This window comes from Dermacentor andersoni, chromosome 11, assembly GCF_023375885.2.
Source record: "Dermacentor andersoni chromosome 11, qqDerAnde1_hic_scaffold, whole genome shotgun sequence".
NCBI classification, from domain to species: domain Eukaryota; kingdom Metazoa; phylum Arthropoda; class Arachnida; order Ixodida; family Ixodidae; genus Dermacentor; species Dermacentor andersoni.
The window spans coordinates 49,964,509-49,983,509 of record NC_092824.1 but is presented as its reverse complement, the minus strand read 5'-3'; the positions used below and the strand labels follow the sequence as shown (position 1 = coordinate 49,983,509).

General features: G+C 51.9%; 1 protein-coding gene across 8 annotated transcripts in view; it reads left to right on the top strand.

The window, feature by feature from the left end:
• Window positions 1-19,001, top strand: part of heph (polypyrimidine tract-binding protein 1 heph) — a 157,308-nt gene that overhangs the window by 12,687 nt on the left and 125,620 nt on the right. For 7 of the 8 annotated variants that reach the window (XM_050167797.3, XM_050167803.3, XM_050167801.3 and 4 more), the window contains exon 2: window positions 1,228-1,252. The exons of the other annotated variant lie outside the window; for it this stretch is intronic. In XM_050167797.3, the coding sequence (XP_050023754.1) occupies window positions 1,228-1,252 (25 nt within the window). The remainder of the gene's footprint in view (window positions 1-1,227; window positions 1,253-19,001) is intronic. 8 annotated transcript variants of the gene reach the window in all.

Below are 19,001 nucleotides of genomic sequence, written 5' to 3'. Positions count from 1 at the left end.
ATTCCTATATAGGTGGCATAAAGGTGAGGCATTCTTACTAAATTACTGGAAATTATTAAACAGAAGGCTCTCCCAATGCTGAAACAGTTGAAACAGGCTCCACTTGCAAAGGTCTCTCTCTTTCTTGAGGCTTCTTCCTGCAGATGTTCCCCCTCATATCCAGAGGCAGGGAAACAACAATATCGACGTGGCGTGCTTTCTTGTTCAAACTAAATGAGCTTTTTTTTTTTCCATGGCAATGTCGGGATTCTCACCGCAACTTCTTGCAGTGCGTTCAAATTGAACGAAAAGTTGATTTAATAAGTGCCAACTATATATGTTACGCTGAAACTCAAGCACTGGAATGCCAGCGTGACATATTGTATCTCAAAATGTTTCCTAAAATTCATTTGGCCCATTGTAGCACATTAAATGTTCTTGAAACTCTACTCTGGAGCTTTCTTGGAATGCAATGCGGTCTATCTTTACCAATGAAAGAAATAACAAGTCCGAAGCAGATGCCGTCACAGTCCGTGACATCACAGTGAGCTGGTTTTTAAAAAAAATGGAAGGCTGCGTTGGTCACTCGACGTCCGTTCGTGCTGGAACAAGCGCTAAAAGGTCACTGTTCTGCTCCCACATCAACACATTATCCGTCGATATGTCACGACACATTTACATACCTCCCGTGAAGTGAAGCTGGTTTGTAGATAAGTTATAATATTGAATTATTTGGGACGCTCTGAGGCTTGCTAGTGCTTTCTTTCAGGTTTCGAGCTCCAAGACCTTCGTGCTACGAAAACAATAAAACAGAAAGGAAAATGCCATGTCAGTACTTCCTTCACTACGTCTGCACAACCCCTCCCCCACCTTGGATGGAGAACCAAGTTATGAAGAGATTGAAGGAACCCTCCTGAACTTGACCCTCGATAAAACTGCTTTGGGGAGCTCTAGTGGTTATTTCTAGACATTGTGCCTGTTCTGCAAATATTTCTGGAACAGCTTGAGCACCTTCTTATCTTTCTTGCTTGCGGGCCATGATTCGGGCAAGTTTTGTGCTTTTGTCGCCTGCAAGTCGTCATTTCATGGTACCTCCCTGATCCTTTGCCAGTTTCTCCTGCGTGACGTAATCCTCTCCTTTTCTGCCCGCACCATCTGTTGCGTTATCGTCTCTGCACATTTGATTGGCTTTGGCTTGTGCTTGTCCTTGACTAATCTTTTTTTCCTTTTTCTCTCCTTCCTTTGCAGTGAAGTCAGCAAGGACATATTACGAGTGAGTAACTTTTCTTGATTCTTGCACGTCTGGCAAACTGCAAATTCTGTGTGGCTTGGGGAAAAGGCATGCTACGCTTTCAGTGGAGCCATCAGCGAAAGTGTTTACATAGTATGGGATCCGAAGAGAATGTAAATATTTCCTTAGTCTGGTATTCGTTGCCTGGGCACAATGCAAACGAGATGCAGAACTAGAAATGTGACTTAGGAGCGGGACTGATGGGGCTAGTTAAGTTGCATTTGCCGGTTTCGCATCGCACCCAAGCATCATGGGAAGGTCACCAACTAGTCCTTCATGCTGGTACTATTTGTATTTTTAGCTTGTACTGGTTGGATGTGAGCGTCGTTAGTGTTACGTGGTTTCACTGGTTGCAGTCACAAATTGTTTGCAGGTTCTGAAATTTTGTAGATCCCGTGGTGTGTAAACATTCGACGCCGACAGCAGAAATATTTTGCAAGCAATATCTAAATAATGGTTAAAATAGCTGCTAATCTGGACACGGGCTGCATTGTTGTGTGCTAGCCTAGTGGAGAAGCCTTGCAAAGGCCAATTTATATAGCACATACTGTGGTTCTTGTGGATTAGGCCTTCCTTCTTCCTTTTTTTCTTACTCTCTCTCTGTATATATATGCGCAAAAAAAAAAGAAGTTGATTGTTTGCAAATTGATGCAAACATGCATGTAACAGGGCAGATGATGTGTCAAGAACCACTTGATGTATACACTTTATAAACCACGCACTCGTATATGTAAATTCCACATCCTCCGCCAAAGCTGTGAGTGATGGCCCTGGGTTAGTTCTTGTAGGCAGACGTAAATACCATAGAGTTTCCTACAATAATAAATTCAGGGAACTCTGGCGTTGCAATCACTAAGCCACCATTCACCATTTGATCCTTCAACATTCACCATTTGCTGCTGCTGCTTTTCAAATTGTTTTCTGCAAAAATGATTTGAGAAAACTGCTAGTAGTGTCTGTGGCAGCTGCAAGCATTATGGTTCAGCCAGTGTGGAATGGATGGGCAGTGCGTGGATTTGCCTAACTCCGTCTTATTGGTTTGAAACGGCTTTGAGATTTTGCAAATAATATTCAGCAAAAATATTGCGTTACAAGTACAACAATTCATTAGTTATGCGTGCATGCAGGGACTGATCGCCATCCCTGCCGCTGTAGCTTAGTTGCTATGGCAGGGCGCTGCTAGGCTCCAAGTCACTGGCTTCATCCCGGCCATGACGCTCACATTTGGATGAGTGAGATGCAAGAACGCTCGTGTACTATGATTTAGGCGTAGGCTGAAGATATCCGGGTTGTCAGATGTAATCCAGACCTCCGCCACTATGGCGTGGCGTGCTGTATGACCCGATTGTTGTTTTGGCACGTAAAACCCCGGAATTTCAGGCTAATTGCCTTACTGTGTTTAGAAAACTGAGTGTTTGGAAATTGAGAAAGATAAAGCATCACAATGTCACAGGAACAGTTCACGAAAATTACACAAATCCGTACATTAACCATCATTCCCATGGGCAATGAACGATTGCGGCGCTAGAGTTACTTCTTGTAGTTATTGTAAGAAACCGAATGACTTTTCAGGTGACAGTAATTGTGCCCAATAAACAATGTCTAACTAAAATGGTGGCCTCAAGTGACACCCTGCGGGCTCTCGCCTTTCTGGGCAGGCATATTGAAGATATCCGAAATGGTGTGTTCCAATTTCCCCTGATTGCGACTGTAGATGTCGCATATTACCTCACCCGAACAGCATGATGCTTTCACTGAACACCACATGTATTGCAGTGAAAAGGGGGAAAAAATATATAATTGTGGAAGCATGAGAGCAGCGATGACCTCGCGGACCTGTAATATGTTTAGACAACTTGTCTGCCATTGTCGTGCCACGCATGACGCAATCTGAGGGAAATTTAGCCTAGCGTGCGCAGCGTTCATAAAGGCCTGTATCTTGGTAGCACATTTGTTTATGCGAGAGCAGGCTCAGTCACGTCTGGGAGAGCTCACTATGCCGCAGTGGGTACGTGCAGTACAAGTGTGCAATGCGACGCTAACGTTTCACGCTTGCATGAGTTCCTATACGCTGTCTGCAGCACGCACAAAACTGCTTTACGTACCCCACTGTGGCTGCTTCCCTGATACAGCCTACCCAAGTTCTTTTTTTTTTTTTTGTCATTATGACTATTATGACTGCTTTTCCAAGTAACCCAGCTGTCAAGTCCGGCGTGAATAAACTTGTGTTCTCGATGAGGATACTTTCAATGTAGCCAACGTGCCGGCGTTAATGTGGTTACCACACTTGAGTACATAGGAAGTTGCTGTGTGCTACCTGCTTCGCCAAGTGTGAAAGTCCTCGCCTTCGGTGGTGCCCATGTTTCGCATGGGCCGCCAGCGGCTCCGTAACCGCCAGCGGTTCCGTAACGAGTCCGTTACGGAACCTAATTATTTGTACGTGCATTCTTCCGTGTCGCTCTACGATTATCGACTGTGTGTTGCGGAGCGTGCGTCTTGGAGCAGGTTAGTTACGCCCGTGGACATTGCTGCGTCCATTGTCCTTCGGCGACAGCTCTCGCACTCGGCCATTGTCCTAGCCACGCCTTGAAACCGTTTACCACAAATGCAGATACTTTGGTCATTGTGGGGTACGCGGGTGGAGGAACAGGATAATATATTCTGCGACTACGCCTGCGAACGAAGCGGACGATAGATGTCGCCTAGTCGAGGAAACGAAACGCTATCGGTGCTTATTTTGTTTCTGTGGGTCTGAACTGGATTTTCGGAAACGTAAAAAACGAGTTTGGCCCACTCAGTCGTATTTTTCTTCTTCATGCGACCTAGACCTGTTATTTTCCGTTTGTCCTCGCACTTCGCACATTCGGTAGGTCAGTGTTATCCCCGATTGCGAAGGGCAAGGCCGTGTCTTACGCCCACCCCGTTGAAGGTGGCGGGAACGCTTCGGATCGCGGTTCAGACAAGTTCCTGACACAGCAGCGACAAATTTGGCAACAGCAAAGTCGCCCAAAAAGCCACTGCGGTCTTAAAAAGTGTGTTTGTCAGTGGAGAGATTTAGGTTAGGGGACGCAAGCGGGCTTGCGTACGCAAGAACTAGGGGCGACGGTACTGCGCACGCGCAGACCCTGACGGAGGAGTCCGCGCATGCGCAGTGCCGTGGCCCCTAGTTGCGTACGCAAACCGCCTGCGTCGCCTAACCTAAAACTCTCCATGTCGTGCAAATAACTGCACTCGGCGGCACTATTCATGCTGAGAAGCTGTTAAAGGGCGCGCCTCGCTTATACACATGCTCCGCTACGCGCACGAAATTTACGCGGCTAGGGTTGCCGTGGCCTCCGAAATCGCAACGGCGCGCCTTTGCCCCGTGTGGTCTCCGAGGCCACAGAGTGACAAGGAACGAAGTCAAGAAGTGCGCGTCAAACGAAACCATGATTGTGAGGGAAAAGCACACGTCACGATCGCAGTAGCCAAGCCGATCGCGACGTCAACGATCGTGCTGTCTACCGTGGATTCTCGCGGACGACTTTTATCACAAGCAACACGTACGAGCTGTGCTAGTTCGATTTCTTCTGAACGATTAGGTATGTCCGGTTGCCCGTGGCCCAGCACTGGACCGTTGCAGAAACCTTTGGGCATCTGTCGAAACATACCAATCGGCAACTCTGAGGGAGTTAAGAATAAGATGTTTCTATCATGCTAGTTTACACTTAAAAAAGAAAAAAAAATACAAAATTAGGAAACAATCGTCTTGACGTTCGTCATCGAATAAAGCGCCACACTGCGGCGAGGCGGCAGCACTGCCCTCGCCAGTTTTGTCTGTGCCGTAGTGGCGGCTTCTCCGCGCTGCATTATTGCTTTGGGAACCACGTGACAGCGCTCGGCGAATGCCAGCGCGAGCGGTGCGTGGGAAACAAACTACATGCTGTTACCTGTCGAGGATGCCAGTCCGGGGCGTGTGGACGTATTCCGGATTCAGCGCAATATTTGTTTTGGGCGTTGCACTCCGCCCCCCCCCCCCAACCTTTTTCTTTCTTTCAAAAAAATTGCCAAAAGGTATCATAGCAGAGCGAAATACGTCAAGTAACGACAGTGTGTTGGTTCTCAGCTATTTGACCGTTGCATAATGCAGGCATCTGGGCCAGTTGCGTAGTCTGTACAATACCGGACCTATCCGAGGCGGCTTTCTTGATTTTTAATAATCTGCTTACTGGTGTTTCATAGGGCTACTGTTGGTCGTGAACTGTTTCGTTTACGGTTTCGTCGTATGTGGGGCGACGAAACCGCCTCATTCGTATACTGCGCATCTCTTTGCTGCTTATGTACGCGCACCGCGATACTCTCGTGAAAATCGCCTGTATTAGTTCCACCAATACAACAAAAACAACGAAAAAAAAAGTAAATAGAATGGCGAGGTACAGCGAGCTTCACCAGCGCAGGCGTGTGCAGTGTCGGACCACCGAGAAATTCCGACCCAGTGGCGGTACGTAGCGGTGTATGTTCAAGGGGGGAGGGGGCAGTGTCGCTCCCCTCCGCCTCCGTCCCCCTAGCCGGCTCGATGATGCGTGATGGAGTGCAGGGCCTTTCGCGGCGGGAAAAAGTTTATCGCCGAGCCGTGGCCGCAAATAGCCCCGGGCCGAGCGCGTAGAACAACGCTCCGCTGTCGGCGCGCGCTGGCGACGACCTTGCCCGAAAGGGAACGCTTGGCGCGCATAGCAGAGCGGCCCTTATGTATAAGGCGCCGCCGAGCGCGTGCTGCAATATATATATATATATATATATATATATATATATATATATATATATATATATATTAAGTGAGCCATTCGGTGTTAAACTGGCGAGTTGAAAATAGTACCCAATTAGGGAGAACGTTGATTCAGCAGTAGAGAATGGCAGAAACTGCATACAAGTCGTAGGCATTATAAGAAGACGGTGTGTTGTAATGCACAGGCTTGGGAGTGGTACGAGGGCTTGTGCAAGTTTGCTGGTGCAAATTTCCTGAGGATGGCACAGAATGGAAAAAAAGAAAGAAAACTTAGTGACGTCGACGTTTTCATTTTTGTGGTATTTGGCCCTTTATAGCAGATCGCAAGTCTCTTAGGTAAAATTCCTTGGATCGCGTTTAGAGCGCGCTGCATAATCATCCGTTGTCGATGGAAATCTTAAAGCTAGGCGAGAGGAGGTGCTGTCAGTATGCGGGCAGGCGGCGTCGCCTTTCATGTTAGCGTTTTCTCAGGATTACGAAAAGCAGCCTCTCGCGGTAGCAGTGAGCATGTTTCGGCATTCTAGAAACGCTGTTTACTTATACGGCACGATTTTCATCTTTAATGTAAATTCAACCGTCCAGATAAGATGTGGCGGAAACACACAAGGGCGTACTGCCGCCCTTAGCTACCTGCTAAAACCACTAGAGGGTACTCTGTCGCTGCGATCGCTCCGATACCGCGGGAAGGATGGGTCGTATTGCACACGGACTGGTCTCGTCTTCGTGCTTATGACTTCAGAAGTTCTTGAGGCTTTATTTACTAAGCTTCGTCCGCCTTCGTTAGCCTAAGTTTTGGAGCAGTCTTACTTTCCCAAACGCAGAGGGTAATAAGATTCCGAGCACATGCAATAAACATTGCAAATTGTTGCAATTATGGCTCGATATATTGATGAAAAAAAAAATTTCCAACATGATTAAAGCCTCTCGAAGCGGAAAGAATGAACTTTAAGCGAATCCGTGTACTACCCGTACGTGGAGGCTGAACTGCCATACTTGCAAACACTATCGCTAGAGTTCCCTCTGGTGGCTTTTGTAGGAAATCGTTGTGCCACCACCCCGGTGTTGCAGGTGATGCTCGTGTCATGTACGCAACCGTCTAGAAAGCGCCCGAATGCCTCGCGGAGTTTCGCAGTAACAGCCGGGCCGTAAGAATGGGAGGTCTGTGGCAATAAAGAGGCGCTAGACGTCATTAGATCGCGCCACTTCTTTTATATTTTTTTTATATAAAATGGGGTCACCCACGTTAGCAATGCCTACGGGCAACCAGCGCTGAAGTCGCGTCGTAACGCAGCATATAGCAAACGGACACAGTTTCGAAGAAAATCGCTTTCTTTCGTTCATCGTGGTCGTTCTGTGGCCGGACACGAGGAAAATGTTCGCTCGCTCGCCCATTCATTCGTTCGTTCGGCCTATTCGCTTACACTGACAATCATCATCTTCGATGGTTTCTGCACATTTTCTGTAGCAGGACGTCCCGCGATTCTCGCGTCGGCAAATTCGCTGCCCATCTCGAGGCACACGCGCGTTCCGCGTCTGACCTGACGGTGGAGGGGGCGGGGCAACAACAGCGTGCTTATGGGACGTAGGATCGTCACGCGGTGCGTGGAAGGGCACCCTTGGCTGCTCCCGCGGGCGACGCCCCCCTTCTGGAAGCGGCGAGAAACCGACCGGCCGGCCGGCTCCTCTGGACGACGGGCGGATCTGCGCGTGCCAAGAAACAAACAAACAAAACGCGGATTGCCGCGGAAGGACGCCGACCCTAGCGCTGTGCATGGCTTGGCCGTGCCGCTTCCGTGCGCAAGTCCCGTTCGTTTGGAATACGTTTTATTTTGCGTTCGGCTTTTTTGCACCCCCTGAAGAAATGTGAGGGGGGGGGGGGGGGGAGAGTCTCCGGCTGGGAAGTTGACCTCCGGGAGAAACCACCTGAAGCCAGCGTTGTGGCAGACACACAAAGAACTTTTATTTTGGACCTGAGAAGACGATGAGGGCCCCCTAATGGGGGCAGCGTCTGCGGACCGCCGCACCCGCGATGGAGCCGGGAGGTTGAGACTCTTGCCGATCTCGCGGGCTCTCCTGGACAGCCCCGAGTTTCTCTTCCTCGGCGGAGCTGGTGACGAGCCAGAGCCAGTCTTCCTCCGAAGAGGGTGACCCTGAGCCCCCGCGCATGTCGAGGCACTGTCAGAGCACGTGCTTAAGAGTGCATCCGGGATGTCCACAGCGCGGACAGCCCGGGTCGATGCCTCCTAGGAATTATGAGCAAATAAATGGAGACGGATACGTCTCCATCTGCAGAATCCGCAGGGTAATTGCCTGTGGTCTGTTTAGGTGTGGGTGTGGAAGTGGAAACTTCCGACGCCCTAGTTGATAGTGCTTGCCGACCTCGTTAAAAGTAAGGAGAGGGTCCCTGTGCCATTGCCCTCCCCCGGCCTCCGATTGCCCACTTCCGGCGCGGCGGGTGAGATCTCGCGCCTGGGAGCGAGCAAGTTCTTTGGCGTTTGGAACGGCTTCGTGGGCATTGCTGCCCTATGTGACTGGGGAAGCAGATCAAGTGCTTTTTGCCTGTCCATGATGCTGCAGAGAGAACGCGAGCGGCTTCCTTGCATAACGAGCCTTTTATCAATGCTCTGGCGGCACCTCGCGAGTCTGTGAAGATAGTGGAACGGTTCGTGGTGGCCATGGCGATGGATACAGCCACCTGTTCAGCTTTGTCGGCGTTCATGTTTTGATGCGTAAGCGACGTCAGCAGCTCCCCCCGCAGCGAGGTAGCCACCGAAACAAAGTGATTGGAAGCTGCGTATTGCGCAGCGTCGACGAAGGCGACGTTGTCCTCAATCTTAGCCGCTAGGCTAAGAAGGGCCCTGGCCCTCGCTTTACGTCTGCCGTAATTGTGCGAGGGGTGCAGATTTCTAGGTATCTGTGGGATCGTGAATACATTCCCCTGACTTTAACGGGGAGCGCGCACTCCCTCTGTCTGGTGATGCTCGAACCTTGACCGATATGCTCTAGTAGCAGTCTGCCGGCTTCCGTAGAAGCCAGTCTTGCAACTTGTGCCATCTGTTGCGCCTCAACTATGTCTTCAAAGGTGTTGTGGACGCCTAGCTGCAAGAGCCTTTCGGTAATGGTGCCCTGCGGAAGAGCCGGTGCCTTTTTTACGCTCTTGCTAATGAGTGTTTTTAGTATAACCGCGTCCCTTCTGCTTCACTTGTGGGCCAGGGCTATGTAGTGATCGTGGCTGATGAGGAAGACGGGGAAGAGTCGCCGAAAATTGTCCCCCGATAGCCCCCCATTTTTTTGTTGGCCACCCTCGTGATTAACTTTGTCATGGAATCGGCTTTGGTGGCGATGCGCTCTAAGGTGTCATTACTGCCGTCCTCCTCCAGGAACATACCGAGGATTCTGACTCTGTACTACCAGGATAACGGATCCGGTCTCGGCGGTAATAGAGATATCGGGAGGTGTCCCTTTCTTTGCACCGATTGTGGGTCGGTTTAGTAGCAGTTCCGATTTCTTAGCCGACAGGCAGGGTCCTGCCTTTGTCAGAAAATCCTGAACGACTCTGATTGCTGCTTGTAATTTCTCTTCGATGTGCCCGTCGCTACCTCCCTCGCACCAGACTGTGATGTCGTCGGCGTGGAAGGCGGGACCGACACCTTCAATCTCGGCCACGTTGCGGGAGAGAGCTCTCATGGATAAGTTGAATAAGAACGGGGAGAGGACTGCCCCTTGCGGGTTGCCTCTGGGTCCGAGATCGAATGTTCTCGAGCCCAGACCTCCTAGGCGAATGGTGGCTTTTCTGTCCTTTAGAAAGGAACTGATTTACTTCTAGAACTTTTCTCCCAGACCCGCTTCTTTAATCGATTCGAGTATGTGAGTGTGTGTCACCTTGTGGAATGCCTTTTCTCGGTCCAGTGCCAGAACGGCTCTGGTGTCTCTGAAGGCCTTGTCAATAATCTTGTGGTTTAGAAGCAGCATTACGTCCTGTGTGGACATGGATGGTCTGAATCCAATTTGATGAAACGGAAAAAGATACCTTTCCTTATTGAGAATGGCGGGCTCGGCGACCTTCCCCACACAGGAAGTAAGCTAAATCGGCCGGATCGAGCCAAGCTGCAGGGGTTTCCCCGGCTTTTGGATGATGATTTACGGTCGCGTTACGCCACTCGAGTGGCACCTCTTCTGTCTCCCAAACCTCGTTGATTTTGTTCGTGAGGAGCTCGATGGCCCCGTCATCCAAATTATTTAAGAATTTGTTTGTGATTCCATCGGGACCCGGTGCTGATCTGCAGTTGAGTTCGTATAGTACCTCTCTCACCTCCGCGTACGTGAAGGGGAGCCCGGAGGGTCCGTCTCGTTCTGGTGCGTCGCAGAGGGGTAGTCATTGTTTGAGCCGGGTTCGATACAGAGGTATCTCGAGGCCAGCTGCTCTGGAATTTGTTTCTCGGTCATGCGAGAGTTTCTCAAGTTGTGGATGAGTCTATCAATAGTGAGCCCCTGATTAGCTTTGGATTGTTTGTCTCCAAGCAGATGCTTGAGGATGTTCCGTTTTGCTCCGCTCCTCTGTTGCCCGTCGACGGCATAGCATACCTCGTCCCACTGCTGCCGAGCGAGGGTCTGGCTATGGCCATCTATTTGCCTATTACATTCTGCAATCTTCTTGCGTAGGCGTAAATTTAACATTTTTGTTTTCGATTTTGTCTGTAGCGCGTTTTCGGCTTCTAGCAGGTGTGCTAATCTACAGCGTTGTGGCACTTTCAGTAGCTGTGTTTTATTGCATGCGTATCTATGGAGGGTTATAAGCGGTAGTGGTTAGATGGAAAAAAGTAGATTGGTTAACTGTCGGCTCGAGTAGCGGGCTACGCGCAACTGAGTGGTCCCGAAAATTGCCCGGTGTCGCGTTGACTTCTGACGGCACCTCGAACATTGGGCCGGACTTGGTACTTGTGTTGTTGGTTTCTTAGGATCTGCCGTAGTTGTGCCTACGGCGTATTATGGACTAGGTAAACGTTTGTTTTGCGGGGAACATACCGGTGTTCATCTAGGATTCCGTGTGTTCACATATGGGATTATATACGGGGGTTATAAGGGAGCTTATGTGTACTGTTGGATATCGCACCGCTGGCACGAGTTGTTGGAATCTCAGCGCTGACGCCCGTTGTTGCAAATGGGTCGCAAGCCCCAAGGGTAGCGTTGGCCTGGCGGCCTGGGGCACTGGAAGCATCCGAAGGTCTCGGCAAAGCATGAGTCGACTGGTAACAGAACAACTGGTTTATTCTAACATCGCAAAAGAGCGGGCGGTCAGGTCGACCGAAGTGAGAGACGGGAGAGCACGTAACTCGACAGAAGAAATCGGAGCCTCTCTCTTGGCGTCCGGGGGCAGCTGCTCTTATAGTCTCGGCGTCGCGGGCAAGAAGGAAGGTCACGGGGGAGACCACGTGACGGCGGGGCACGGACGAGCTGAGATACATGTTGAGACGAGTGTAGTGACTCAACCGCCGGCCGGGCGCCGGACAGACCTCCTCGCTTCACACTTGGGGAGCTCCTCTCCCCGGCTGCCGCGCTTTGACAAGCGTGGGCACACACACACACACGCACACACGAAGACACGTGGCACTGAAACACGCCTGGACGCGCTTGGCGGGGAGACTGCGGGAGCTCCGAACAGGCCAAAATGTCCGCCGCTTTTAACGAAGCTCCGGCGTCCGTTGCATCCGCGCCGGCTATACCGCGCGTTGTAGGCGAAACGTAACAGTACGTATATAGTTTTTCTGGGGTTTTAACGTACCGAAAAGTAGTTTGCGTTAATTCACACTTGCGCCTACGCGGGACAAAAAATACGCGTCTTCGATGCCTTCCCAGGCCTCTTTTCTCCTTTCGAACGTGGGGACACCGGGGATAACAGAACTGGAAGACAGAATATCACACGCGCAGTAACAACCGTTCGCCGGTGACGAGCAACTATTCACAACACTCTTCGTAGTCAGAAGGCCACCTGCAACAGCTGCTGTACTCGGGGCGCTGCCCTTTCAGTTGTGACTCACAGGGCCGTGCACGGAATAGTGTACGAAGCCGGACAGGAGGTGCCCGATCACTCGCAGTTACCGGGGGAAATACACCTACGACGACTGCGTAAGTGCGCGGCGTACGTACTGATTTAGTGCAGAGTACGTTAGGTAGGCTTTGCTGGCACGTCGCAGTATCCATTTGAAGCTGAGATGAGGACGTGTTTACCTGGATCCTGACTTACCCTGCGATTTCGAGACGGTAGCGGACATGGACGTGGCGGGAGTAGCAATTGGTTGTCGAATAGGTAACAGTAATTACCACTGCCCGCAGTAACTGTCTTGTGCAGTCAGCTTACTCCTGAACAGCGCTCACTATCAGGGGGGGGGTATTAAAAAAAGTCACGGAGAAAGCATAGCATATAGGACCGAGTGAATGAGAACTATTTGTGGAGAACGGTAAAAAAGGTCAGCTGGAGGATTGGTGCAGACAGAACGAAGATGACATCCCGTCTTTTGATGTGAATTTGTTAATTCCCGAGGATTTGCCACCAGCCGTAACGAGCAAATACACGAAGTATAAGACAGTATAAAAGCGCGCATCTCTGCATTGTGCTTGGAACTACAAGCATAAGTGCAGCAATATCTGCGAAAGCTTGAACGTCGCCCAGCTGCTACAGTTGTCAGCTGCGCGTCCTGCACTACTGCGATCTTTTGAAGCATCGACCGATGTGGTTTTAAAGATACTGTCAAATTCGAACGAAACCTCTTGCCTGATGGGACGAGTATTAAAGCAGCAGGACGAAGATTCTTTGGAATAAGAGGCTTGCGTGTCGCCATCCACCACTCCATTTTCAAAGGGGACGCGAACTTCGTCGTGTGACCGGTGCGCCGATTGCCCCATCGCTTGTCGGCCGTGCGGCTGAGACGGAGACGAAAAGAAACAGACACGGGACATGGTCTCCGTCTCGGTGGTGCTGCCGCCGTACTATGAACGACCGCAAACTCGCTTACCGTATTCATTCTAATATAGGTCGAACTGTTTTTTTTTTCTTCTTTCTCTCTCTTCTTTGTTTCTCTCTCTTCTTTGTTTAGAACCCAAAAACGAGCTATCGACCTATATTCGTAGTCAGAGTCCCGACATAGGTTTGTGAAAAAGCTAGCAAAAGTACCGACCCAACCGAGTACCTCCGTCGCGCCCACCGGTTCTGCCAACTGAGACTATCTAGACTGGCTTCAAGAGGCGCTGCTTATACCCAGCGCACTCGGCGGCACCGCAGACGACGTCGTTTATAGGTTGCCGAGGGCCTCCTGCGAAGCATCCGGCGAGCCGCGGCATCTGTGGCAGTTCCCGACGACGATGCAAGTTTTGTGGCATCGACTAGCCAGATTTCAGTAGCCGAGCTTACGGCAAAATGAGCGTGTCACGTTGGAAGTTCCCAATTTTTTTTTTTTTTTTATATGCACGCGGGTCGGTCAGTTTGTCGGCGAGTTCAGTATATAGTGTAGGGGTCGACCCACACTTATTTTCGAGTAAATACGGTACTTTTCTTACTCGGGCGCTTGTTGCACCCGACCTACGCCGCAGAAAATGCGAGCGCCGCTACCTCGGCGCTACGTGACCGCCTCCAGCGCCGCGTGTGTAGCTCCAGTCTCTGGACGCCCTCCCCTCTACCATCTACCTCCCCCAACCTAACACAGGTGGGTGTGGGTAGGTGCGGTTGGTTCTCTCTCTTCTCCGAACACGCCGTGCGCGCTCGGCTCCTACGTCGCTGGCTTTCCCTATTTCCGCGCGTTTCCGCGCGCCATCGGAGGCTCCGTTGTTTTCCTCGCTTCGCGTTGTGACGTCACGAGAGAGCGCGTATCTTCTGCACCGCCTCCACGTTGCCGGCGGGGATCGCCTTCCGCCGCAGGTTTGAGCTCTGGGCGTCTCTGTGTACGGCGTTGCCGAGAACGATTGCGGCGTGAGGCGTTGTACGGTGGAGGAATCGGTATACTGCTGCGCTGAAAGTTCGGGAGCGTGCGTGTAGGGCAGATTGTATTGGCGGAGCGTACTGCGTTAGTGAGTTCGAGCTGTGCCTTTCGAGGCCCAAACACCCACCCCCTCACGTGTCGTTTCGCGCCTCGTCATCACGTTTGTCTCTCTCTCTCTCTCTCTCTCTCTCACTTTTGTAGAGAAGCTCTCGTGGACGCGATGTACTCTCGTACGTGTGATGATTCTGCGTATTGTAGACATCACTCCAAGAAAATCAGTCTCACAGCTCGTGCTTTTCCTCTTGCAGTCTATTTTAGCGCTTCGGTTGTTTCGTGTAACAACGAGCACGTACTGCTGCTCTCTGCGCTGACGCATTCGTGACCGTCTGTGTGCCTGGGTGAATCGCTGGTTAGCACGCCTTTCGAGGCAGAGCAGCCTCGTTTTGCTGCTAGGGGATATAGGACTTTACCGAAGCCAAGAGTCTCGTCGATCTGCGGATAGAGCACTGCAAGTCTCAAGTCAGCGTAGTCTTAGCGCTTCTGCTGATGGGAAATATACTATAGTTAAAGCCTCCATTAAACCAAACAACCCTATTCAGCGATTTTTTAAAAAAAAATTTAGCCTAGTGCTTTCGAATTCCCCGCATATACAGGTTCTCAGAGCATAATACGTTGAACTCCTCGCAACAACGAAGTGGACTAAACGTCTCGCGCGATTTTACGAAGTTTTGAGGGGAATGTAAATTATGGAAGAATATATGGGCATACGCTGGGCATCGGGCTCTAGTCTGTATACGCACTTATCTCAGGTATTTTATCCGCTCTTGGATAAGAATAGCGATTTTGCCGTGTTGGCCTAAGTTCATGGCGGGACTTGTGCACCGCTAAACACGGCAGTGCGGAAAGCAAAGAACGAAGGGTTAGCAAAATGAAAGGGCGCTTTCGATTCAACGAATTTTTGGATTAACTACCGTATTTACTCGAGTGTAGGTCGATAATTTTTTTAAGGAATGTGCAGATGGCTCGTACGTTACTGCGAGCTGTGTTCTCGCCGCTCTTGGGTTGAAGCGATACCCTTCGCTCGCTGCTGCTGCCGCGTTTGCTCATACCAGCTAGTGTCTGCGCCCATCGATTGTGATCACGTTTGCTTGTGAGCGCTGACACCATGCTTGCTAATTCAGTTAGTAAGCGAATGTTTCCAAGTTTATACGGCCGATAATACTGCTGTCCTTACTTCGTGTAGCTGTCCACTAATTTGCTGTCGCAATCCACGCTTCGCCTTTCGCGCGAAACTGCGACGTTTTTTTTTTTTTCTGACCTGCCGAATTGCGGGCCGGTCAACCTTAGATACGACTCAATACGGTGAATCATTTCTCCGGTTCCACAGACTTCGTTAGATCGATGTTTCATGCCAGTAGTACTAGTTTTGGTTGAGCTCTCTCGCGTGTTGTAAAGCACGCAGTAACTGAAGCGTGCGTGCTTCCGCCCCTTCAAGTCACTCCCCTCGCCCCTCCACCCTCCCTCTCTGATGACCGGACCGCGTGCGTGATGTCTGCCGATGGCGTACGCCATGAGCCAGGGCCAATGCGTCGAGGAGGAGGAGGGCTGGCGTTTCGTCATCGTGCGTGCATTGTGTGCCCGGTCCGGCCCCCTCCTTTGAGGCGCAGCCTGGCGTGCGCATCTCGCGTGATCGACGCAGTGTGCCCCTGGGATGCAATTGTGAGCGCGCGTGTGGCCTTGATTGGCAGCGGGCCGTTGCCGGCGCCCCGGGTCGCTTCGGCGTAAGAGCGGCGCCCGATTCTGGACGCGGCGTGTTGCGTAAGGGCGTCGACGGCCACATCGGGGGACAAGGGCGACGGAGGGTCGTTTTATTTATTTATTTTGGGGGAAAGAGGGGACGGGAGGTAACGCGGAAGCCTGCTCGTCACCAATGATGGTGGCCACCTAAATTTCACGACGTCTTTGCGAATGTGCTGTGTTTGCCGGCAGCTCGACTTGTGGACGACGTGCGCGCCCCCCTGGTTTTGACGAGTGTATTTCACTATCGCATTCCTCTTTGACAGAACGCGGGAGAGAGCAGTAAAACAGCCTGGAAAAGAAAACTATGGGAGAGACACGGGCCTCGATATATTATTTTTTTTTAATCTTGGAAGAGAAAGCTGGACCGAGTGCTGCTTTACGGCACTCACTTGAAGGCGCGAAAATTAAGACGCCACGCGGAGATCGCGACACGCACAGGCGTTTCTCTTTGTGGCGTCTGTTTTATCGCCGTTGAAGAGAACGCGTTTTTTTTAGTGGATAGGCCCCAACTTTCTCGGCAACGAGTCCCCTACGAACAGTGCCATTTAGCGTATTTCGCAATGCTTGTAGTGCAAGCCGAGGGATACACCGCGACGTCGCCGTGGCTGGACGAGACCAAACGAGGCCGGCGCGTTTCGTTCCGCCGAGCTCCCGTCGGGGGCGGTTGGGCGATCACCGCACGGTGCACGTCTCGCGACTTTCGGCGAGCGGATCGGGGCCACGCGACGACGTCCTCGCGTATCGCGCGGTCCGGCGGTTTCGCGTGCTCGCGGTGCCGGTACCCTCGCACTGGATGCACGAGATCTCCGGCGCGGAACTGGCCCGGCTGCCGCCGCGCACGCAACAGCGGCCAAGCGCATTTTTTTTTATACATCTTGCGGATTGGTCGTAGCGAGGGGACAAGTAGATTCTGCCGGCGATACTGCGCGGTGTATTGCCGAAATTATAGAAATTCGCCGACCCATGCTGAAGATTATATATATATATAAAAATGTGTGTTCATTTTGGCTGCACCAAATTACGTTAACTCTTAAATTTACCGCGCATACTCCCATTTACAATTGAAATTGTACATAGTCACCTTGCGAGGCGTACAAGCAAAAAATCGGGGCTAGGGGGCGGAAGGCTGCTCGTGCGTCGTTCGCCGCTAATCCACTTGTTGTGCGACTGAGGATCGCAACAGGACGAGCGCCGCACGGATGCGAGCCCTCGTAAGAGTTACTGTATGTATACGTGCCACCAAGGTAGCGTATATGGAGTAACTCGTAAGCCGTCGTTTCTGTCTCGGAGACGGGCAAAGCTGGTTCTCGCTCCCGATTGGCCGTCGCGGCGACCCTCCGCGCGCTGCTCCTACGTCGTGGTGCGGCGATAAAGGCAGAATGATGGCGGGGGGGGGGGGGGGGGGGGGAGGGGGGGGTGCGCGTATGAAGCGCGAGCGAGGGTCGCTCGTCGCATCTATCCTCGTTTACGGGTCGCGGCGGCTGCCGCGGTTTTGGGAGGTCTCCCGCTACGCCTGGCGTCGGCGGTCCACGCTGGTCTATCGACGCAGTGAACTGTTTCAGGCCCGTTTCGGCCACTGCGCTTCGTGTGTATGTGTGTGTGGAGGGGGATGTGGGGGCGCGGTTATGAATGGCGCCTTTGTGCTTCAGCCCTACTGGGGCTGGGCGCGGGCATCTGCCTCCCCCCCCCCCAAGCCCTTCAAAAGCGTCCGCGGCGGGAGAGGCGTTAATCAATTTCACGCGGCGCGTATATTGGCTGTGCGGGAATGACTCATCTCATTCGCCGGCGCAGCAGTGATGAACTCGGCCGAGATTCACGGCGCCCGTTCTGCCGAAATTCAGAATGCGTGTTCCGACTTGCGGAGCCAGCGTGCGGACACACGATTGGGGCATTTGCATATTATTACGGGGGGGTTTCATTTGTCCGCATCCATATAGCACTCGCAGAAACAATCAAGAGGCTCAGACGTGGTGGTGGAATATAGTGCCAGAGTCCTTGCACGGGGGTTTTCCGAGGACTCTGATAGTGCCTAGAGTATAGTGGCGTGCGCTTGATAGCTATGAGCCCGTAGTTGGGTTTAGTTTTGCACGAACCCCGCGAACTCGGTCGGGCCGAGCGAAAGTCGAGGCGAGCTGTGTTAAAAGGGCGTCTGCAAGTGGGGTGAGTTCGCCTCGCCCCGCACCTTCGGCGAGGTGGACGTAAAACGCGATGGGTTCTGGTTGTGCTCGGACTACCGAGTCGACCCGCTCGGGTCGAAAATTCGTCATAACGTCAGCCGTACATGCCGCGACCCTTCCGATCTACGCCAGGCACCGGTTGCGCGCACCGTCGCATTCGCTGGCACAGCCGTGCAAGCAAGCAAGCAAGCAAGCAAGCAAGCGGCCGGATGCGCCCGCTGAACTCTGCCGATATCCGTCTTTTGTGTGCTGCGAGAAGACGGCATTCGGTGGCTTCCGCTGAGAGGCTGCAGGGGGGGGGGGGGGAGACACCGCTTTTTCTTCTTCTTCTTCGTCCGTTCCCCGCCTGCTCGCTTTGTTCCTCCCGTTCTCGACGTCCGTGCCGGGAGCCTCTGGCTCGCGCCGGTCTCGAATTGCCTGCTCTCCGCGTAGTCGCCGTCTCTTTCCGTGCCGTGCGTATATTAGAAGCGCACACGTCGACCGACCGGGCGGGAGTGCGCACACGCTGCACACAGACGTCGACGACATCGGTCCTGGACGTCGTCGGGAGACCATGTTCCTGTCGCCGCCCAAGTTCGCCATCACGGGTGCCATCGTGTCCGTGGTCAGTATACCTCTTTCGCCTCCTTCGCCGATTATCTTTCTTTTTTTTTTTCTCCAACGGAGACGCTGCTTCATTCCCCTCGTGGATGCCGTGATCCTCATTTTCGAAAGGCGCAAATAGAACGTTGATGGAACAATGTCGTGCCCGTCGTCTTCTTCGTCTCCAAACATGTGGTGCAAAACCAACTTGTTTCCGTAAGAGAAATGAATAAACATTTTTTTTTTCATGTTCCTTATCTCTCGGACAGTATAAAATTTCACCGGTCCATTCGTCCTCCTGAACGAGTGGCGCAATCTCACTGAAGAATCAACCAACGAGCCGGCTTCTTTTTTTGGCTATTTCCATCAGCTGCAAATCAAGTCGATCGCGAGTCTTCCTTACATTTCGTCTTATAGCGCAGAATATCCGCCGT